The 23,603-nt window shown below is 45.2% G+C and overlaps 1 protein-coding gene across 3 annotated transcripts in view; it reads left to right on the top strand.

Annotated features, from left to right (window-relative positions):
- Nucleotides 1-6,625: 6,625 nt before the first annotated feature.
- The window catches only part of TRMT2B (tRNA methyltransferase 2 homolog B), a 46,133-nt gene continuing 29,155 nt past the window's right edge, over nucleotides 6,626-23,603 (top strand). For 2 of the 3 annotated variants that reach the window (XM_029607386.1, XM_029607383.1), the window contains exons 1-4: nucleotides 6,626-6,744; nucleotides 10,607-10,819; nucleotides 12,382-12,436; nucleotides 13,321-13,452. In XM_029607386.1, the coding sequence (XP_029463246.1) occupies nucleotides 10,632-10,819; nucleotides 12,382-12,436; nucleotides 13,321-13,452 (375 nt within the window). In that variant the 5' untranslated portion in view covers nucleotides 6,626-6,744; nucleotides 10,607-10,631. Of the gene's footprint in view, nucleotides 6,745-8,370; nucleotides 9,144-10,606; nucleotides 10,820-12,381; nucleotides 12,437-13,320; nucleotides 13,453-23,603 lie in introns of those variants that run through there. The other variant, XM_029607385.1, reaches the window with a different exon arrangement.

Genomic DNA, 23,603 nt, shown 5'->3' with positions numbered 1-23,603 from the left:
TTATGGCATATGAGTTAAGATACCTAGGTCTTTGAGTCTTTCCTGGTCAACTGATAACTAACAAACGGGCCGATACAGTAAAAGTCGCAGGAGAGCAGGCGAGTGCCCGCTCTCCTGTGCGCGCGATTTAGTATCGGCCCGCATGCAAATGAGGGCCTGCGGTAAAGGGAGGCGCTAGGGACACTAGCGCCTCTTTTTTGACAGGAGCAGCAGCTGTCAGCGGGTTTGACAGCCGACGCTCAATTTTGCCAGCGTTGGTTCTCAAACCCGCTGACAGCCACGGGTTTGGAAACCGGACACCGGCAAAACTGAGCATCCAGTTTTCAACCCGCGAGCCGCCGGCCTATTTTAAATTTTTTATTTTTTTAAATTTTTAATTATTTTTAACTTTTGGGACCTCCGACTTAATATCACCATGATATTAAATCAAAGGATGTACAGAAAAGCAGTTTTTACTGCTTTTCTGTGCACTTTCCCGGTGCCGGCAGAAATTAGCGCCTACCTTTGGGTAGGCGCTAATTTCTGAAAATAAAATGTGCGGCTTGGCTGCACATTTTACTTAGTGAATCACGCGGGAATAACTAATAGGGCCATCAACATGCATTTGCATGTTGCGGGCGCTATTAGTTTGGGGGGGGGTTGGATGTGCATTTTCGACACGCTATTACCCCTTACTGCATAAGGGGTAAAGCTAACGCGTCGAAAACACGCATCCAAACGCGGGTTAACAGTGCGCTCCACCGGAGCGCATTGTACTGTATCGGCCTGAAAGTTCTAAGTTCCTGACATGTTTTCAAATTTTCCTTTAAGCAATCTGATCACAAGGTCATTGATGCAGTGGTCTAGTCCGGAAAGTGCTCCCTCTACTGAGGTGCCACCTTAGTCTTTTCTATGCTGATTGATCTTGTGTTTGTATTAATTGATTCTTGCCTTTAATGATTTCTTTTGTATTTATTTTTATTTGAAAAAATGTGTTACCCACATACATCCAAAGTTTGAGGTGGGGTACAATAAAACAAACATAAAAAAGACAAATAGACACAAGCTTTCCAACAAATACAGGAGACAGAAGCACAAATGAAATATGCAATCACCTACGGGCCGATTCAGTAAAGTCCGCGGGAGAGCGGGCGCATAGGGCGCATAGGCCACTCGCCTGTGCGCGCGATGCAGTATTTAAATTAAGCCCGGCAGTAGAAACGGGCAAAAGAAGGTGCTAGGGACACTAGCGCATCCCTAGCGCCTCCTTTTTGACAGGAGTGGCGGCTGTCAGCGGGTTTGACAGCCGACGCTAAATTTTGCCTGCGTCGGTTCTCGAGCCCGCTGACAGCCACAGGCTCGGAAACCGGACGCCGGCAAAATTGAGCGTCCGGTTTTCGACCCGACAGCCGCCGGCTGACTTCAAATTATTATTTTTTTTTTTACATTTTTTAGCCTTGGTATTAAGTTGGAGGATGCACAGAAAAGCAGTTTTTACTGCTTTTCTGTGCACTTTCCTGGTGCCTGAAGAAATTAGCGCCTGCCTTTGGGTAGGCGCTAATTTCTGAAAGTAAAATGTGCAGCTTGGCTGCACATTTTACTTACTGACAGACCGATACAGTAAAGTGCGACCGCGATTACCCTGCTTCTAACCCGCTTTCTACTCACAATTTGGCCGCGTTAGTCCAACCGCGATTCACTATCCCTTTTAACCCATCCTTACCGCCTCTTTAAATCAACGGGTAACCCTTTCCGCCGGCGGCATGTATATGAGATGTAAACGATCGGATTAGCTATTCCCTCCCATACAGTAACGTGCACCCCGATTATCTCCTTTTTAACCTGCAGTTTTGCCGCATGTTTAACCTGCTAATTTACCGCCTACCCTTACCCCTGTGTTAGTGTGGAGCGTCAGGTCAGAGAGACGAAATTTCACGGGCAAACGACCCCCTCACCCCCTGGGACAAGAGCCAGGATCGGGCAAACTTTCCCCCAGCCCTGGTCGCATCCATGGTGCCGGTCTCCCATGCGGGCGCGCTGACAGCTCCGGAGCAGGAAGGACCTGTTGTTTCCAAGCATAACCTAAACTCTTGCCTGCCCAACCTAAAATCCAACACGCCAGGAAAACATAACCTAAACTCTTGCCTGCCCAACCTAAAATCCAACGCGCCGGGAAAGCATAACCTAAACTCTTGCCTGCCCAACCTAAAATCCAACGCGCCGGGAAAGCCACTCTTCAGATCGCGACTAATCCCATCCCCCAGCCCCCGCTCACCTGCCCTGGCCGCGTCCATGGGTGCCGGTCTCCGGGGCAGCCCCAGTTCTCTCTCCCATCCTCCCGGGGGCAGCCGGCGGCGAGAGCAGCCCAGGGCGGATCGCGAGGCGGCTTCCAGCAGCCCCCGCCGGCAAGGGTGCATGAACGCATGCCGTGACCTGAGCGCCTGGCTGGACGTCCGAGGTCACGGCGTGCGCCCATTCACCATCGCCGGCGAGGGCTGCTGGAAGCCGCCTCGCGATCCGCCCTGGGCTGCTCTCGCCGCCGGCTGCCCCCGGGAGGAGGGGAGAGAGGACTGGGGCTGCCCCGGAGACCGGCATCCATGGACGTCCAATCAGCCTGCTAGTTAGCAAGTTCTTAATAAAGAGCAGACTCTGAGGCTCACAGAATAATTGCCAGCCCAGGCCAGCAACTCAAGAGAGATTCTACATTCTCAACCACTTAGCGAGACGGATCAATACTAGTAACCAATGCTGCTCATCATTTCTAGGTACGAAGTTCAAATGCCTGTTTAAATAAAAAAAAAGTTTGTAATGCTTTTTAAATAAATTAGGATATGATGTTAAATGGAGTTCCAGTAAAGTGTCTGACTACAGAGCAAGCCATGCTCTCAGGTTTCACCAAGAGGTGGAGAGGGCACCTCTAAGAGGCCTCATTGAGTAGATTGTAAAGCTCGTGTCGGATGATGTACAGTGGCTTGCTAAAGAATTCAAGCCCCTAAAAAAATCAGCAGATGTGTGGATTACATATGACACTTTCACATATTGTTCATTGCAAACCAGTATGCCCTTAAAGTTAGTTTTTTTTAAAGTCTCAATTCATTATTTCTCTGCATTTTTTGTTAAATAAAATTAAAAACTGAAAAACACTGCTTGCATAATTATTCAACCCCTTCAGACTGGCACTTGGTAGAACCAGCTTTTGCTGCAATAGCAGCTTTAAGTCTGTTGGGGCAAGTTTCCACCAGCTTTGCACACTCTTTGGAGTGATTTTTGCCAATTCTTTCGGGCAGATTTGCTCCAGGATATTCAGGTTGGTTGGATAACGCTTATGGACTGCAATTTTCAAATAGTGCCGTATATTCTTGATTGGATTGAGATCTGGACTTTGAACATTCACCTTTTGCTTTTCAACCACTCCTGTGTTGTTCTGGCCTTGTGCTTGGGCTCATTGACTTGCAAGTTTTAGTTGTTTAGCCGACTGAAGCAGGTTGTTTTGCAGTATCTCCCTGTATGTTACACCATCCATCCGTCCTTCAGTTTTTAACAAGATGCCCAGTCCCCGCTGAAGAAAAGCATCCTCACATGATGCTGCCACCCCCATACCTTATTGTGGGGATGGTGTTTGCTGAGGAATTTGTATATATGGAGTCTCTATGATATGCACATTTCTCTTATGCATATTCTTCGTGGATATCCTGAAAACCAGACTGCCTGTGGGGTCCCCAGGACAGGTTTGGGAAATCCTGGGTTATGCCTCTTCCTATGCACCTTAGCATTTCTCTGGCTCTGGCTGCTGTCTTAAGGTTATCAGAAATGATCAGTTTGATGTCTGTCTTAATTGGTGCAAATTAGTATCTTATCCCCACCCCATTGGATTTCTGCACCCCAAAGTGCACATCTGCACTTTTTTCCATTAAATCTTAGCTGCCAAGCACTTGAGCTGTCCTCGAGCTTTCTTACTCCTCATTTTAGCTACTTCTTCAGGCATGATCACTCCATCACAGATCTTACTATCACCTGCTATGAAATAAGGATTCCCTAATAACCCCTTTGCAATATCACTTATGAAAATATTAAACAGGATCAATCCCTGAGGTACTCCACTAATAATCCCTCTCCTTGCTGTGATTGTCATCTGTTGTTGTCTTGCATCCAACCCTAGGCTGCTCAGCTCATGTAGGGGCCTCCTTTGTGGGACCATGTCGAAGCTTTACTGAAATCCAACTTGAGTTTCCTATGTCACGGGGAAGAGAGCTATGAGAAACATTCCAATACTGCAAAGATATATTGTACAAAAAGCAAATATTTTTCAGTGGAAAAGAAATTCTAGAACATGGCTCATAACATGAAACTCCAAGGGGACAGACTCAGGACATTAGGAAATACTTCCTGGAAAGGGTAACAGTAAATGATGGCAGATAAAGACCATCCACTCTGACCAAAATGCTTGCGAGTGTAACTGCTGCTCTATACAGGTTACTCCCATGCATAAATGTTGCACCTAAGTTACCCTGTTTCTTCATTGCCTTGCTCCAGCCACTAGGAATACTTACATTTATCCCATTCCCTTTTCAACTCCATTACCATTTTTGTCTTCACCACCTCTGCCAAGAGGGCTTTCCATGTATCCAGCACTCTTTCTGTGAAGAAATACTTCCTGATATTGCTCCTGAGTCAATCTCCTTATGTGGTGGATGCATGGGATGGTCTCTCTCAGTAGAAATGATGAAAGAAAAAACAGTAACAGAATTAAAAAAAAGCTTGGGATTTTTGGTTGAAAGGGAGACGGTAATGCTGGAGATCCTCACCATTACAAAAGGAAGAAATGTGGGTAGACTAAATCTATCATCATATATGTTTTTTGGGTTTTTTTGAACCATGGAGCTAGCTACGCAGTGTTCTATTTTTTAATTTAACTTTTTCTTTGCAGCTCAGCAAGCTCTAAGACGGGGCTTCCCAAACTTTTAGCCAGTGCAACCCCATTTTAGCCCTTGAAAATTCACATAATCCCAGAGGATGACCAAAACAGATTAGCAGGTGTGGGGACACCCAACAATTTCTCTCTCCCCTCCTGTACTCTTGCTCTCCAGGCAATCCTCTCTCAACCTCCATCCCCTCCCCTAGAGGACTTCCTCTCTCAGCCTTCTCTCTTCCAGCAGACTCCCCTTCCCAACCTCTGCCTCTCTAGTTCATCTCCTCTTTGATCCCCCAGCTCTTCTCACCTCCCCAGCCATTTTCTGTATTCCCCCAGCAGATTCTGTCACCCCAAGCCCTTTTTATAGCCATCAACTGATCCTGTCATCTCCATCCCTTCTCATGTATCCCAACCTCACCCTTTCCACTCGATCTTTGTCATTTCACAGCCAGTCCTTTCCAATTCATCCAATCCTCAAACCCCTCCAGCACCCCTCCTCCTCCAAACATCCCCTTGTCCAAGGTCAGCAGCAACATTTTCCTTTAGACCCCAGGCCAAAGGTGGATGACAGCTGGTGGGAAATGAGGGCAGGCTGATGACAGGGGCAATAGTTTTCTCTGGGGTTGATCCAGTGGCAGGTGAGAGTTGAGGAACAGTTGCAATCTCCACCAGTCCATGCACACTTAGCCCTCCTTTCATGGCTGGTTCCTAGCCCAACAGTGATATGCAAGAGTCAGCACGCTTAGTAATGAAAATCAGCACAGGGCCTGTAAACTAGTGGAAGCTCACAGACCTACAGCAGCCCACATAGGGTTTTCTTTTACTACAGAAACTCATGCAAGGGCATAAGTATGAGTGCATGCTGATTTAAAAAAGGCCCCATGCCAACTTCCACTACTAATGCTACTGCTGAAGGTTTTGAAAGCTTAAATGGAGGTCACAAAACCTTCAGCTGTGACCCCATTTGGGGTCCCGACCCACAGTTTGGGAAGCCCTGTTCTAAGATCTAACTGCACCACTCTTCAATGTTGACAGTCAGTGTTCCTCATCCCTGTGTCACAGACATAAGCCAGAACAGGATCCAGACTTTACATTCAGAGTACACGAATGGACAAACTACTGTGTCGAACAAACAGTCCATTTTCTTCCTGTGGTTCGTGCTCCCGAAGTCCTTTACGGCAAATATGCCAAAGTTATTCAGAAATGAAATGGATCAGAACATCAGTTTTCGGGCTTAGTAGATCTAGATCACGATAAAGGTTACCCCATAGCTTCAGGTGATTAGAGACAGGCTGAGCCAGTCCTATTTTTTTTGCCTCGCTGTATGCAAGGACTTGTAGTTCTGATTTCCCACGCAACTCCCTAAAACAGCTGAACTACAACTGTATGCATACAATGGGGCAAAATGAGGGCTAACTCAGCCGTCACTGTGATATGGGAATGAGGATACACTGCTTGCCTCGCCGGCTCTTCTACAAGCGCTGCTGACAATCACCACAGCTAAGGCAGAAGGAAACGAAGCAGAAAATTCCGAAGACAAACATCACGTTTTCTCTACTAAAGCAAGACAGGGTCTCTCAGCCTGCTGCAAAGATGATAGCAAAATGCCCGCCCGATCCCTGCCGCGGGGCAGCGTATATCGTCCTCTACTGCTAAACACAAAGTCGCGGCCGCACCGTTGGAACCTCAAAACTAGCGGACAAGCCGGTGCCCTCCTTTCTATGTCCCCCAGGGGGCGACTTCCGGTCTGAATAATCCACTTCCGGTGCTTGGAGGCTTCGAGTGACTTGATACTGGTAGAGCCCTAAGAGTTCTGTTTAAAGAGTCCGCAGAACGTGATCTGTCTGCCAGCGGTGAGCTCTTTTTTTGCAAAGTGGCTATGATTTCCTTACATTATGGACTAGTGTAGCTTGAGAAAGTATATAGTATTCGGGGGTGAGATTAATAAGCATTTCACAAACATATTCTTATCCTTTAATTATTATCATGTGGAAATGTAGCGGGTGTGCTTGGGTTATGAACGTGGGTTGCATGCACAGTTCTGAGATATGGATGATAGGTACAGATTTACATGACTGTCCCCTGCGCCCCGATGAGATGCTCTGAGCCTTCTTCAGCAGCGATCAGCCTGACTCGCATTCCATGGTGTAACTCCGCCTAGATACTCTCCATTCTTCTGTTAGCATTAGAAATGGCAAAAAGTAAAAAAAAAAAAAAAAAAAGTAGAAATTAAAAGCAAGAAGAGGATTTTTTAATACCAAAACTTGAAGTTTTTAAAACTATACTGATATAAAAGCTTACTTTAAAGACTAAGGAAATTGTAAACTGTAAAGCCCCTGTTATTTATGGTTCTATCACCCAGGTCTTCTCACTCTTAACCACAAGAAGACGTTCTATGTAGAATAATTAGTGTTCTTTGCTATTAGGAATTTGTCAATTATGGAAAAATGTTAAAACAAATGTGATAGGGAGTTGTATTTGCAAAGCACTGCAAGAGAGAGAAAAGTGAACAGAAATCTTCTCTGCATTGTGAAAGAGATGGATCACGGATTTATGGATTATTTGCTCATTATTCCAAGTTTTCTATACATGATAAACTAGCAAATTAGCTACATCCATGTCCAGTGATATCACTACATTGATCTCCTATTGATTGGAAATTGATAAGATCCGTTTCAGAATTAGTATATGCTGCCCTCTAGGGGCTATAAGCTCACAAAAGTAAAACAATTTGAAACATGATGGCAGAAAAAGACCAAGAGGTTCATATTCAGCTGCTGTGCGGCTCTGCTAGTTAGGTGGATAAACTTCTACGGCTAACTAGTGCTATATATTCAGCAGTGAAGCTGACTATAACGACTTTGGTTGGTGTGTGGGCCGACCAAAATTAGCCAGATAAGTTATCGGGCTAACTCTGAATATAACATCTGGCTAACTCAGCTCCTCCCCAGAAAACCTCTGGCCTACCTATGGAATGTCCCTGACTTATGTGGCCAAATTCTAGCTGGCTAAATAGTTATCTAGCTAAATGCATTTGAATATGGACCTCTTTATGGTGTAGATAGTCCCTATATAGCTTGGTAATGCATGGAAGGTGTCAATAGTTCTCTGCCTCCAGCAGATGGTAGATTTCATTTGATCCAGCAGGAAGGTGGAGGAAGTTGGAAGCTCTTGTGGGAAACAACTCTAATTAGGGTTGATTTCTCCTGTAGTAGCCTGTGCCCAGTCAGGGGCACTTCCATGGGATGATAGCCTAGATTGGCTAATATTCCTACCCAGGGCAATTAGGTAGTACAGCTGCATGCATTTCCCCTTGAAGTAGAGGACCTCCTTAAGAGAGCTTCCTTAAGATCTTTAAAGAAAAAAAAATTCATACATATTCGGCTGTAGGGAGGGCCCTTGGTGAGCATCCGGAACAGGTATGGAAAGGGGTTGCATGTGTGTGTGTGGTGGGGTGTGGAGCCAGGCATGTAGCAAGCATCACTGGATCATTTTGTCACAATTGTGCTGGAATTGAAGGAAGAACCTGTCTGGGAGTGGGGGGAGGAGGAGTTGATAAGGAGTTGATAAGGCCCATCTCAGCAGTGTACCCCTGTAACAGCTTCGTTTCCCACATTGTTTGAGCCTGGGTTGACCGCCGTGGGACATTTGCGGCATTCTTCAGTGGCATCGGAACCTTTTATGGCAAACTTGCCGGAAGAGCTGCCACTACTGGGGCCTGGGGAAATGGAAGCCAGGCGTTCTCATCAGAATTTGTGCTGGCAATGCACAAAGTTGATTGCCAGATGAAAGGTAGAAAGATGCAGGAAGGCAAGGATTTCAGCTCATCCCAGAGAGAAGGGGAGGGGATCTCCTTGAGCTGGAGATAGCGAGAGAGAACCCCTGAGGACAGAGAACAATCTCATTCAAGGGAAGGAACCTCCTGCTGGGATTCAGAGGATGAAGAAGAAGAAGGGCAGTTGATGGAACAGACAAATGATTCACTGATCAGGTTGCTCAGGAAAGAGGAGCTAAGCACCCTCATTGCTAAAGCAAGGCTGAGGGATGATCAGCCCAAGGATGAAGGCCCTAAAGGGGACCCAATCTTAGCAGGGATCGAGAAACTAGCTTAAGGTCTTCCCTGTCCACTCAGCCACACAAGATGTGATAGGGGCAGAATGGGAGACACTGGACTTAACATTGAAAAGCAGAAGGGCGATGATGAAATTGTACCCAATACAGCACTAGGAGAGCTTTTTTTCATTTATCTAAGGTGAGTGTTGCTTTGGCAACAGTAGCAAGAAGGACAACAATCCCTGGGGAAGGGGGATCAGTGCTGGGATAGGGAGATGGAGTCGGTACTTTTGGCTAGTCTGTCATTGCAGACAGCGATATTTGGAGGATATATAGGGAGGGCACTATTGCACAGGGTCCAACAAGCTCCACTGAGTATGAAGTTAGAAGGATTGCAAGCTAATGGCGGGGAGTTGGCATACTTAGAGTCAGCCACAGAGTTTGTAGCAGACAACTTGTATGATCTTGTGAGGACGTCTTCCAAGCAGGTAGTAATGGCCAGACACCTACTATAGCTGAGAAGCTGGTCGGCAGACTTGGCATCTAAAGCCGGCTAACATTTGGCGGGATATTCAGTAACGCAGCCTGACCAGTGAATATCCCTATCTTAAAGTTAGCTGGTTAAGTTTCTCCAGCTAACTTTAGGACTGCCGTACTGTATGACCAGAGTTAGCCGGATAACTCTGAATATTGGCATCCGTCAGATAACTTACATACTAACTTAACTTTGCCCAGAAGCCAGCCCATCCCCCACCTCGGAACCCCTTCAAATTATTCGACTAAGTTTTATCCGGCTAACTATATTAGCCAGATAACTTGGAGGCAGACAGCCAGTGAGAATTTTCAAATCCCGCCATTTGTCCAGCTAAGGACCTCATTTACTAAGTATTTTTCCCATGGACACAAAATGGGGGAAAAGCCTTAGTAAATTAGGCCCTAAGTTTGGGCTTAGCTGGGCAAATGGTAGCAGGAGTGTACACAACTCCTAAGCAGCGCCGTATACTGACATTCCATGGACAATATCAGATAGGTACCACGTCACATTAATGAGCAAAGATGCAATAAACAGCTCCTCCACCTTCTGCTAGGTGGCACCTCGGGGTATAGGACAGAGTCCGCCAAAACTTCTCTGTCTCCATCTGCTGGAGGGGAAGCAAAACCCAGGAGTCCGGACTGATCCGGTACGTACAGGGAACAGCTCTTAGTTGTAATGTTGCTTATGTGGTTTGGTTCCAAGAGGCTATGAACTGTTTTCACAGTTCTTTTTCCTGAACTTATGTTACTTACAAGGATCCTTTGAGTGTTTCTCTGGCTTTCTGGAGGAGTCTCACTCTTTCACATCGTCTGCTCCTGGCTTTTCTAAATCTATGCTACCTTTTTCTAAATAGATTTTATTAGCGTCTAGATACGTGAATCCAGAACCAGTGGGTTATGCACCTCTACCAGCAGATGGAGACAAAGTAAAGCTGACATCACAGTATATTTGCCCCTCTTAAGTCATCTTAATGTTGTATTTTGCACATTCTATTCTGATCAAAGGGAGTAATAAGACCCAAAAGCTAGTCAAGAAATACGTTAAATTTGTTTCTTTTTTCTTTCTATTTGTTAACTATTTCAATGCGTTCTGCTAGTACTGATGTGATTATGTAATCTTGATTGCAGAGTTTCAGCCTCTTGTTGACCTTTGATGGCTCTCTCCTCTTGCTTGCGGCTCATGGGCCACTGCCTGGTGAAAAGACAAGCATTTTCAGGCGTGGCATCAGGCGGAGTCTGCCGTTTGACTACCAAGAAAGATGGCCAGGCGAAAAGGAGCCAGAAGAAGCAGCGCAGGACGGTCCCCAATCTGTCGGGTCCTGATTCCTCCTGGGAGGAGAGGTGAGGAAGAATGGTCTGAATCAAGATGTGAAAATATAATGAAAGAACTGCAATTTGCAGGGACTCTCCTGAAGTCTGTGGTGCTGATGATGTGGGGGGGGAAAGGAGAGAGGAACTTGGTACAGTCAGTCTGCGTCAGAAGTGAGTCGGGGGTAAAGGATGTGTATTTCACACAATAATGTGCACCTAAGATAAGTTTTTGTTTGTAGGATGGGTGAAAAGAGGCGGGAAGAGTTTTCATGAGTAGCGCAGCTTGCATAGTGTCCTAGTCTGAGAGAGCGCAGGGAAGTGTGGTGAGAGACCTTATCAGCACAAATCTCTTTTCTGAAGAAAGCAGGAACGCATTCTTCTGCAGCACAAAGGTCGGTGTTCCTTCCTAACTGGGCCTGAAGCCACCAGGCTAGAGGAAAAGACGACCGGTTAGGGGAGCGGAAGGGAGTGCAACGCAGTCTTCAATAACCCACAGGGTTGCAAAGTGTGCTTGCGCTTTTACAGGTGAATTTTCAAAAGGGTTACGCATGTAAATGTAAGACGCTGTCGTAGCAATTTTCAAAAGCCATTTACCCATGTTAAATCCACTCAATGCGGGGGAAAACCTATTGACAATTCCACGGCATATTTTGTAGCAATTTTCAAAAGCCCACGATGGAGAAGGTACAGAGAAGGACAACCAAAATGATAAGGGGAATGGAACAGCTCCCCTAGAGGAAAGACTAAAGAGGTTAGGGCTGATCAGCTTGGAGAAGAGATGGCTGAGGGGGGATATGATAGAGATCTTTAAAATCATGAGAGGTCTTGAACGGGTAGATGTGAATCAGTTATTTACTCTTTCGGATAATAGAAAGAAGAGGGGGCACTCCATGAAGTTAGCATGGGGCACATTTAAAACTAATCGGAGAAAGTTCTTTTTCACTCAACACACAATAAAGCTCTGGAATTTGTTGCCAGAGGATGTGGTTAGTGCAGTTAGTATAGCTGTGTTTAAAAAAGGATTGGATAAGTTCTTGGAGGAGAATCCGTTACCTGCTATTAATTAAGTTGACTTACAAAATAGCCACTGCTATTACTAGCAACAGTAGCATGGAATAGACTTAGTTTTTGGGTATTTGCCAGGTTCTTATGGCCTGGATTGGCCACTGTTGGAAACAGGACGCTGGGCTTGATGGACCCTTGGTCTGACCCAGTACGGCATGTTCTTATGGTAAAGTGCCTTTACACACATATAAGCCAGTTTTAAGCCTGTAGCTTTTGAAAATCAGGCCTTCAATGTGCGTGCTTTGCAGTTAGCATGAACTATGCATGCCCAAAGGGAGAGTGTGCTTGATACCATTGTTTGTGCGGATGGTTGAGTGCAGTTAAGGTATGTGTACGTTTTGAACACTGAACATGCAGATGCAGTTTTCCTCTCTTAATATAAATAACACCCTTCCCTCTTGCCCAGGAATCCCTTTCTTTAACCCAACTAGAAGTATGTGTGCTATGGAAGCTCGGGCATATTTTGGGCAGAGAAGGGTAATTTTCATTCAGGCCAATTTATCCAGCTAAAGGGCTTTGTTTTTCAGGCTCTCGGACTCGGTGACTCCTCTGTGGAGGCTTGGATATGAAGCGCAGCTGAAGGTACGACAGCTCTAGTGGAGCATCTGTGTCCATGTTAAACTAAATCTTAGGACAGAAATATCCAGCAGTGATCTTTAAGAACTTTAGCTGTGTCTAGTTTTCAAGATACTTGCGCTGAATATACATCAGCAGTAACGACATAGGTTTGATTAAGAGTCTGGTTAATGTCTGTATTTTGGTTTTCCCAAAAACCATCCATGTTTGCAGCCCCCATTTATCTCCTGGGACATTGTGATAACCATTGCTGTAGAGAACGTTACTTCCGTTCCAAGACGTTTCTTCGCTGTTGAGCACTACTCCCGCTTCCCCTACCAGTTTTCTGTTTTATAAAATAAAATAGCAGATGGGACTGCCTGGTGGTGTGAAAAACCCAAGTTGGATTCCCGGGCCAGGCTTTCACTCCTCTAGGCCATCCGGGGTTTGGGAGGCTGCAGAAGCAGCATTCACAGCCCTTGAGGATGGTGGGGGAGGAGTCTCAGTCATTGGTTAATGGTGACGCCTCGTTGGATGTAAGATGCATGTGTACCAGGTTTTAGAGGGATCCATGGTCTGTAGCCCCTGGCAAAGGTCTGTCACTGCAGTGGCTGGGCTAGGGAAGCCTTTAAAAATAAAGGGAATACCCCAGGTAGTTGCAGATGAAGGCTTACAGTTCTGTTAGCCAACAGCGGCTGGTTTCAATTGAGCTGGCTGCTCTAAGAAGTAATGCAAAACTGCTGGGGCAAAAATAAAATAAAAAATTGAAATGGCAGATGAACTGTTTTATTAGATAAGGACACAGCACACAGAAATCTGCTGCCCCCATCACCCCCTTGTGAAGAACAGGAGCTGTGCTCTAGGCATGTTAGCTGCTGTGGTAAGGTTACAGTCTTTGGACTTGTTTACAGATAAAGTTTGCACAGCAGAAGAATGTTTTACAGAGACTGGCTTCTCGACTCAAGGAACTCAGCAAGGATCAAGTGGAGATGACACGGACGCTGGAGGAGCTCTGCTGTCCCCTCCATCCAGTTCTTCCCTCAGTAAGTGCTACTGATGAGCTGTGTTATCTGGTAGTACCTCTTATTACATCCTGTCTTTGGCCCTCAGAGTATACCATGATATTTGAGTCATTAAATTGCAAAACACAAGAATATAAGAACATGCCATACTGGGTCAGACCAAGGGTCCATCAAGCCCAGCATCCTGCTTCCAACAGTGGCCAATCCAGGCCATAAGAACCTGGCAAGTACCCAAAAACTAAGTCTATTCCATGTTACCGTTGCTAGTAATAGCAGTGGCTATTTTCTAAATCAACTTAATTAATAGAAGGTAATGGACTTCTCCAAGAACTTATCCAATCCTTTTTTAAACACATTATACTAACTGCACTAACCACATCCTCTGGCAACAAATTCCAGAGTTTAATTGTGCATTGAGTAAAAAAGAACTTTCTCAGATTAGTTTTAAATGTGCCACATGCTAACTTCATGGAGTGCCCCCTAGTCTTTCTATTATCCGAAAGAGTAAATAACCGATTCATATCTACCCGTTCTAGACCTCTCATGATTTTAAACACCTCTATCATATCCCTCCTCAGCCGTCTCTTCTCCAAGCTGAACAGGCCTAACCTCTAGACTTTCCTCATAAGGGAGCTGTTCCATCCCCTTTATCATTTCGGTCGCCCTTCTCTGTACCTTCTCCATTGCAACTATATCTTTTTTGAGATGCGGCGGCCAGAATTGTACACAGTACAATAGAGGCATTATGACATTTTACGTTTTGTTCACCATTCCCTTATCTACAATACCGTTAGTAAATGTTCCATTTCTATAAGCCAACAGGAACATTGCTTTAAATTGCTTTACAGATGGCATCTTCCTCTGGAGAGAATACATAGAATATACCCTGGGTAATCTAATTTATGTTGGAGGAAGTGTGGTCTCGTTGGCTCGTTTTTCACATATGGTGGTCATGCCCTAAAGTTGTTGTGCTCTGGAACACCATTATAAAGTGGCTAAGTGGAAAGCTACAAGTTAACTTACCTTTGGATGCCGGTATGGCTTTACTTAATATATCCTAAACAGGCTTGAACAAATAACAGAAATTTTGCATTCAAGTGTTTATGGCTGCCCAGATTGCGTTGGCCTCTTACTGGAAGTCTGAAACTTGCCCTGGGTTTCCGGAGGTACTGGTCAAACCTAATGCAAACCGGCGAGTGGCAGAACTCACAGCTGAAAACTATGATAAAGTACCGTTTCCATAAAACTTGGAAATTCTTCCGGGGATGAAACTTGGTGGATCTCTCTTTGTCTGTGATATATCTATTCTTGTCCTTGAGGGAACTCCCCTTTTTAACAGGCATGTCCTTTTACTTCTGGAGGAGTAATTTCTTTTGATATGTAGCATCATATTTACTTTATTTTCATTCTTACAGTGACGCAGGATCTTCAGATCTCCAGGTTTTCAGGCCATTCGGCTCTGAACTTCCGATCTTTTGCTTAAGGGAGATAATATCAAAGGATAGGGAAATGACATTATAATTTAGCATCTGGAGGGTATGATACTGGATTTGTTTTCCTTAAACTTTCATATTTGTTGTTCTGTTTTTTGTTTACGAGCTCGTGGCGGGGGGGGGGGGTGGATTGGGGGATAGCATTGGATATTGTACTCTGCTTATTCTTTTGCAAGCCGAATGTAATGCAGTGTTTGTCGATATCCAATGTCATGTTGTTTAGATTACAAAACCTAATAAAGTTCCATTTATAAAAAAAAAAATCTCCATCAACACTTCTTTTCCAACTTTTGGATGTCTTCGACCAGATCTCTGTCTAGTTCGTCCGTTTGAGTTGGAGTCCTATAAACCACTCCAGTAAAAATGGATGTACCATCTTTTTTTTTTTTTTTTTTTTTAGAATGGCCCATAATTCTTCTTCTCTACCCCACCTTCCTTGCAGTCCAGTGCTTGGGTATTAATTTTGACATAAAGAGCTATTCCTCCTCCTTTTCTGTCCTCTGTGTCCTTCCTTAACAAGTTATAGCCCTGTATGGTCGTATCCCAATCATGAGAATCCGTGAACCATATCTCCATAACAGCAACAATGGCCAAGTCTGCCTCCACCATTAGGGCCTGCGAGTCTGGGATTTTATTGCCCAAGCTACAAGCATTAGTAGTCATAGCTTTCCAATTTTTTTCCCTTGCTTTGTTGTACTTCCTAGACACCTTTTCTGCTTTTTTGAGCTGATTGATTTTATTTTCTCCTTTGACTGCCACAGCTCACTGAGCCGACGATTTCAATGTATTATCCGCTTGTTACGTTCTGTGTGTTTAGAACTAGTTAGTGGGCCCTCGGGCCGTGGCAAGAGCTGACTCCACCCACAGGGAGGAGCCCTGTGGGGACTCACCACGACAGGCGGGGTCTCAGCAGTGATGGACACCAGAGGCAGTAGTTTATTATACAGCAAGGTAACCCGAGGAGCGGGTTAATAGACTCAGTCCAGAGTAGATGACCTGTAAGCTGGTCTCTCCGGTAGTGGCCCGCAGCGCGGGGTAAGCCGGGGAATACTTCCTCTAGATGAAGCTTGTGTAGGTTGTCCCGGTAATGGTCAGCAGCACGGGATAACCCGGGGAACACCTTCTCTGGTAGAGACTTGTGCAGGCTGTCTCCGGTAGTGGTCCGCAGAGAAGAAGGAGGAAGTTGTAGAGCAGATCCAGTACTCACTCTGAACAGAGTAGCCAGCTGTAGTGGTAGGCACCATGGAGACCTGAGGTACAGGAGCACTGAAGGGTCATCTGTGGAAATAGAAAGAGACTCACTGGGTTAGAGTAATGAGGCAAGTAGAGATGGCTTTCCGAGGGGCGGATAGCCCTGAGTGCAGCAAGGCCCCCGAGGAGCGGGTACCTAGATCAGTCAGACAGGAGCACAGGAACAGCGAAGCAAAGTCCCAGAATGGCGGAATTGAGCAGGACAGGAATCCTTGCTAACTCGATGGTATGCTTGCCCGATAAAATTATATATACGTAGGCATTGATTTCTTGTGGTGGGGACGCCCCCGAGGTTCCCGCCATGATGTGGTTAAGACGGAGGCAGGCGCACGCGCCCTAGGTCACCCCAGAAGTAAGATGGCTGCCGGGAGCGCCAGCACCATCCCGGGAACGCTATGGAGGGCGGCGGGCAGAAGCCAAGGCGGCCATCCTCCCTAGACTTGGAGCTGCAGGGCAAAAAGAGGTGAGCAGCAAAGGTCGCAGCCGTCTACGACTGACGGGCGCAACACCGCTATGACTCCTAGATCTCTTTCTTGGGTGGTAGCAGTCCATGCTAGACAACCAAAGAATTTACAGGATCTGGAGGCTTTTTGCCAAGAGGAACGGGCAGCTTTACCACATGAGAAAATAAAGGGCTTCATTCACAACTATCACAAAAGACTGCTTTCTGTCATTAATGCAAAAAGGGGCAACACACGATATTAAGAACTAAAGGTATGCAAAGTTTTCAACTGGACCATTTTATTGTTTCCTTTATTGCTATGATTAGTTTAATGAACGACTACTCTGTGATGCATAAAAGTTTAATTTGAAACACATTAAAAATAACAGACGTGTTTTGGGGGGATCACTCATGTTTTCTTAAAATGCTTTGTAAATTACCCATGTGTTGTAATTTATTCTTAAAATGCTACACATCTTACAAATTCTGCCAGGGGTATGGAAACTGATGAGCAAAACTGTAGTTCAGAATTTCAACTTGGGTTATCTCCCCCTTCTGGAAAGTTCTTTCTTCAGTCTTGAGGGCTGTTAGGTTTATAGTTTCTAAGTATTCTGCAATAGCACCTCCCCTGTTTTTATTATCTTCTTTATATAGGCTTTTATAAAATTCCACAAAGCATTTCCAAATCTCATCTGCCATGTGCTTTATCTGGCTTTCCTGATGGTTTTCCTATTATATTTTTTGTAGCTTGCTTTCTAAGCTTATATGCTGAAATTTTATCTGGTTTGTCCCTTTTTTGTAATACTGTTTTTTTTACCATCTTTAATGTATAGACAATTTCCTCCTTGTAATTGATTTCTGAATTCATTCAGTTTGCTGAATAGTTTCTGATACTCTTCTCTTGTGTTCTGTTTGTTCTATTTTTAATCTTAGCTTTGTAGCTTCCTCATTTTTAAATTTTTTTCCACTTGCTGCAGTTTTTATGAGTCTCCCTCTAAGCTTTGAAGATAACCATACCCTTTCATACTTTACCTCCCCATTGTGTTTGTACCAGAAATATTCTTTAATTGTGCTTTGCACCTCCTTCATCCCCTCCTTATCTATTAACAAGGGCTTGTTAAGATCCATTTCTTCAACTCTATCTCCACTGTTGGATCCTCTAAGACTATAAAAACAGGAGCATGATCTGTCCATGTTATATTCACTATCCCTGCCTCTCCCATCCTCCCCTGCCCCCCCTCCCTCCCAAAAATATCATCTACTAAGAAATACATGTGTTGTGTAGGTGTGGGAAGAAGGAATAATCTTTCCTTTAGATTTGAATTTCTCCATATGTCCTGGAGACATAGCTCCTGAATTGTATTTTAATTATTTTCCTTTGTTTTGTGGTCCTTAACTTCATTGCTCCACAGTTATCTATCCTCTGATTGAGTGTTATATTAAAATTGCTCCCTGCTATTGTTAGGTCCTCTAGGATATCTGCAAGATTGAGAAATATTCTTTGGTCTGTATTTGGTCCAGACATATTGACAATAGAGATGTTTGCATCATTCAACCATCCATTTGCTTTTAAATACCTTCCTTGCTTCCTGTTAGCAACCTGTTTCCACTGTAGAATGGCAAATATTCCCACACCTCTCTGATGTAACTAAAGCCAAAAACATTTGGTCCCCTTTTCTAGTTCTCTGCATCCTCTCAAATCAAACTCCAAAATGAGTCTTTTGTATCAGTAGTATATCTAATTTCAAACATGTCATTTACTTCCATAGCAGCAATCTTCACCAGATAAATCATGATGGTCTGGGCATGTTTCGGGAGAGAGCAGAGTTATCTGGGAGAGAGCAGAGTTCTGGGAGAGAGCAGAGTTATCTGGCTAACTTTCAGATCTGGCTAACTTTCAGATAGCCATGTATATTCAGTGGTGCACCTGGTATAAGTTAGCCTAATAAGTTTTTCCAGCTAATTTAGCTGGACGCCCTGTGGCTGAATGTTGCTCCCATTGTTCTTAAACAACCAGATTATGACTATTTAAGAAGGCTGTTGTTGCTTCATTCCTTTTTTTAGGAGCTCATTGTCGATCTCATTCGTTCCATCTAAGCTAAATTATAAATTCATACTAGCCTTGAAAATTGTGAGGTCCATTTTCAGCTGCTGTGCGGCTCAGCTAGTTATCCTGATAAAGATATCTGGCTAACTAGCAGGGTATATTCAGCGGTGTGGCCACCTGGCTAGAATTTAGCCAGGTAAGCCATTTAGATGGATAACATTGTTATCCATCTAAATGGCTTTTGAATATCAACCTCTGTATATATAACTACATCCAATGTACACGTAAATCTCTGTGTTACTTAATGCTAGAACTAGGGCTGTGTACTCATCTAGCTTAGTAATACTAATCTCGCTGCTGTCTGACAAAGCATCATGGTATTTGCTAAGTGTTCACTATACAGCTAAGTGTTAAATCTTTCAGCAGATAACTCCATGTTTCCATGAGACTACATCAGAGGCATAGCAAGAGTCTCCGGTGTCAGAGGGACAATGCATTTGTGATGTCTCCCCTGCACCCGCCTTCTCCTCCATTATCACCCGCCAGCTTATCACCACACAGCACCACCACATGGGGTCTCCTTTCACTGGGAAGGAGTGACTTCCATTCACCTTGAGATTGTCATGGAATAGTGGAAGGAGAAGGGAGGTGCACAAATGTTCTCCTCTCTTATTCACACATGTTCATCCTCATGTTCACACAGACACAAACACTCTTTCAAAACTCACACATGACCTCCTCCCATCTTTGGAAAATACGTTGTTATCCCGTTGGCATGGACCCTATGAAGTTTTGGAAAAAACATGGTCTGTGGATTACAAAATAGTCCAGCCAGATAAACAAAAGAAAGCTCAAATCTACCACGGAAACCTCCTGAAGAAATAGGTTGGAGTGCAGAGTGGTACAAGAAGGAGAGTTTGGCCAAGAGGTTGGACCTGAAATGGACCGAGCCCAAGTTCCTTCCAGAGAGCAGCTGTACACTGCACAGTCAGCTGATGTAAAGCAGCTGGTAGAGCAAAATAAGATTTTCTTGAACCTGCCCGGTCGTACCCACCTGGTGTAGCATGACAGCATTACGCCTCCTGGAGTTGTGATATGGCAATGACCCTGTTGGATTCCTGAGGCCAGGCATTGCATCGTTGAGATCGAAGTAAAGGAGTCTAACAGTGATTGGTCCTCAACCATAGTGTTGGTACTGAAGTCAGATGACAGCATAGGTTCTCTATTGACTTTTTAAAAAGGTTAACGAGATCTCAAAACTCGATATGTACCCAGTGCCACAAGTAGATGAACTGATTGAGCATCTGGGATGAATCCAGTTCATTTCTACCCTGAACCTTACAAAAGGGTATTGGCTGGTGTCTCTTATGCCAACAGCAAAGGAGAAGACTATGTACTTGATGCCAGGTGGACTTTTCCAGTTCACCCTTTTTTTACTCGTGTCTCCACAACGTTTCAACACTTAGTCGATCATCTGCTCTGTCCATATCATGGGTATGCAGCTGCCTACTTGGTTGACATCGTGGTGTACGGCCCAGATTGGAAGACACATCCGAGCCAACTCCAAGCCATGCTAACCAGTCTGAGGAAAGCAGGACTAATGGCTAACCCCAAGAAGTGCTACCTGGGAGAGCAAGAAGTCTAGTATCTTGGCTATACCCTGGGGAAGGGCAAGGTCCATCCACAACCAGAAAGATCGAGGTGATCACCCAGCTGCCAGTCTCACAAACAAAAGATAAACAGGCCGATACAGTACAGTGCGATCACATTTTACTTACTGTATCGTGCGGGAATACCTAATAGGGCCATCAACATGCATTTGCATGTTGCGGGCGCTGTTAGGTTCGGGGGGGTTGGACACATGTTTTCGATGCGCTACCTTTACCCTTTATTCAGTAAGGGTAATTTTGGGCCGATACAATACACTCTCCTATGCGCGCAATACAGTAAAGTAATTTATTTAAATTAGGATCCGCGGCAAAAAGAGGCGCTAGGGACACTAGCACGTCCCTAGGGCCTCTTTTTGGACAGGAGCGGCGGCTGTCAGCGGGTTTGACAGCAGACGCTCAATTTTGCCGGTGTTGGTTCTCAACCCCGCTGATAGCCACGGGTTCGGAAACCGGACTCCGGCAAAATTGAGAGTCCGGTTTTCAACCCGCGAGCCCATTTAAAATTTTAAAAAAAAAATTTTTTTTTTACTTTTTTTTTACTTTTGGGACCTCCGACTTAATATTGCCATGATATTAAGTCAGAGGGTGCACAGAAAAGCAGTTTTTACTGCTTTTCTGTGCACTTCCCCGGCGCCGGCAGAAATTAACGCCTACCTTTGGGTAGGCGCTAATTTCTTAAAGTAAATTGTGCGGCTTGGCTATACAATTTACTTACTGTATCGCGCGGGAATACCTAATAGGGTCAGCAACATGCATTTGCATGTTGCAGGCGCTATTAGGTTCGGGGGGGGGGGGGTTGGACGCGCGTTTTTGACGCGCTATTACCCCTTACAGAATAAGGGGTAAAGCTAGCGTGTCGAAAACGCATGTCCAACCCCCCCGAACCTAATAGCGCCCGCAACATGCAGGTGCATGTTGATGGCCCTATTAGGTATTCCCGCGCGATACAGTAAGTAAAATGTGCAGCCAAGCCGCACATTTACTTTAAGAAATTAGCGCCTACCCAAAGGTAGGCGTTAATTTCTGCCGGCGCCGGGGAAGTGCACATAAAAGCAGTAAAAACTGCTTTTCTGTGCACCCTCTGACTTAATATCATGGCAATATTAAGTCGGAGGTCCCAAAAATTAAAAAAAAGTACAAAATTTAAAATGGGCCCGCGGCTCGCAGATTGACAACCGGACGCTCAAGTTTGCCGGCGTCTGGTTTCCGAACCCGTGGTTGTCAGCGGGCTCGAGAACCGACACCGGCAAAATTGAGCGTCGGCTGTCAAACCCGCTGAAAGCCGCCGCTCCTGTCCAAAAAGAGGCGCTAGGGACGCGCTGGTGTCCCTAGCGCCTCTTTTTGCCTCGGACCCTAATTTAAATAAATTACTGTATCGCGCGCACAGGAGAGTGTACTGTATCCGCCCGAAAGTGAGAGTATGGAATACTACAGAAGGTTTATCCCCAGTTACTTGGAGAAGGTGAAGCCTCACACAAGGATGCTGTTGAAGAAAGCACCAAAGATGGTCCAGTGGTCAGCTGAAGCAGAAAAGGCCTTCAGAGCTTTGAAAGAGGTGATATGCTCTGAACTGGTCCTGATAAGCCCAAACGTCACTAATCCCTTCTCTGTGCAGACTGATGCCTCAGAATTAGGCTTGGGAGCTGTCTTAGTCCAAGACAAGGATGGTCAAGAACATCCAGTGGAATACATTAGCTGAAAGTTGATGCCAGGGAAAAGGCGTTACTCAGCAGTTGAGAAAGAGGCCTTGGCAGTTAAGTGGGCCGTAGAGGCCTTACGCTATTACCTGCTGGGATGTCAGCTCACACTCATAACAGATCACCAACCACTCCTATGGATAAATAGAAATAAGGAATACAATGCAAGGATGATGAGGTGTTTCCTGGCCTACAGCCCTTCAACTATCAAATACGACATAGGGCAGAAAGGAAAACGCCAATGTGGCTTTCCTGTCCAGAGAGGTGTTCCTTGTACAGGCAGGTGCTCATCCTGACAAGGCTGAGCTGAGGGGGAGAGTATGTGAGGGAGTATATAGAAAACTCCCTCAGACTACCTTAAAGGATCAGGCACAGCTGTTTCACCCAGTCCTCCTTAAAATCCAGACCTACAGGGATATCTGGGTGAAGGGAGGAGCCCCTCACCAGCATATAATCACTTAGGGGCCTGGAAGGGTTAAATAGGCTCCAGGGAGCAGGCAGAGACCCACCATACGCCAAGACCTGTTACGTTTAAGGACTCTGTGTAACCTGAAGTTAAGGTGAGCTGCACTATTGTTTTGATTTTGCTTTTTCCACTGTAAATAAGCTTCACCTAAGGAACAGCCAGAATCTGCCTCCTTATTTCTCTGGCTGTTTCCAAGCTGCTGTTGCCTGAGTTATCATAGTTTGATAGAGTAAATAACCCTTTCCAAGTAACTTGTTCTACATCCACCCCATTCGAGATCTCTATCCTATCCCTTCTCGGTTGTCTCTTTTTTTCCAAGCTGAAGTGCCCTTCCCTGCTTAGGGTTCTTCTGCTTGGGTAGTACTTCTGAGATCAGATGCACAGACTAGAGCTCATCTGTGTCCCAAGAAGGAGGCAGTCTGGAGCTTGAAAATGGCTTTAACCCACCCCTGCCTTTGACTCATTCTTCTGCCTACACCAAGCTCGTCCTTAACTCCTTCCCTGCTCACTGCACCCTGCTCAGGCCTTTTCACCATTGCTCCAGGCCGCCCTGGGCTCGACCACTTGGCTATGTTGTGACCTCCTTTTCTAAACACACCGGAGGCAGCTGAAGTTTGTATTCAGTGTGAACCCTCAGATCCTAGCTACAGGTGGAGCTCTCGTTTTGTCCCACGAGGGTAATTTTCAGCAGGTAAAGCAGTGCTTTAACCGTGGAAATGGCTTGTTCTAAACTTTTCCACCCAATATGCGGGTAACATTTCATACTTATGTCCTGAATGCATGTCATTTTATCTGGACAGAGTGACAGCGTTCCCGAGGATGGAGTTGGGGAGGGGTTTGGACTTCCGTGCAGATCTCTGGATTTTCAAAAGTATGCTTGGTGTTCAAATTAGCAGGTGTAATCGTGTGTGGGTAACTTTCGAAGAGAACATAAGCCTGGATGTTCATTTTGAAAAATGGTGTAATTAACGCACGTAGTTGCCAGCCTTCCTGTGCGGGCTGTTACAAAATTGTCCCCATACTGTGGCTCAGATATCTCTTCTGGTTTGCTTGCTCGTTGCCATGGATTCGTTTTCCTTGCCTCGCAAACAGCCAGGAGCCACGAG

The sequence above is a fragment of the Rhinatrema bivittatum genome, chromosome 6 (assembly GCF_901001135.1).
Source record: "Rhinatrema bivittatum chromosome 6, aRhiBiv1.1, whole genome shotgun sequence".
Taxonomy (NCBI): domain Eukaryota; kingdom Metazoa; phylum Chordata; class Amphibia; order Gymnophiona; family Rhinatrematidae; genus Rhinatrema; species Rhinatrema bivittatum.
Note: the sequence above shows the minus strand (reverse complement) of the source record. Positions and strands in the feature narration are given on the sequence as shown.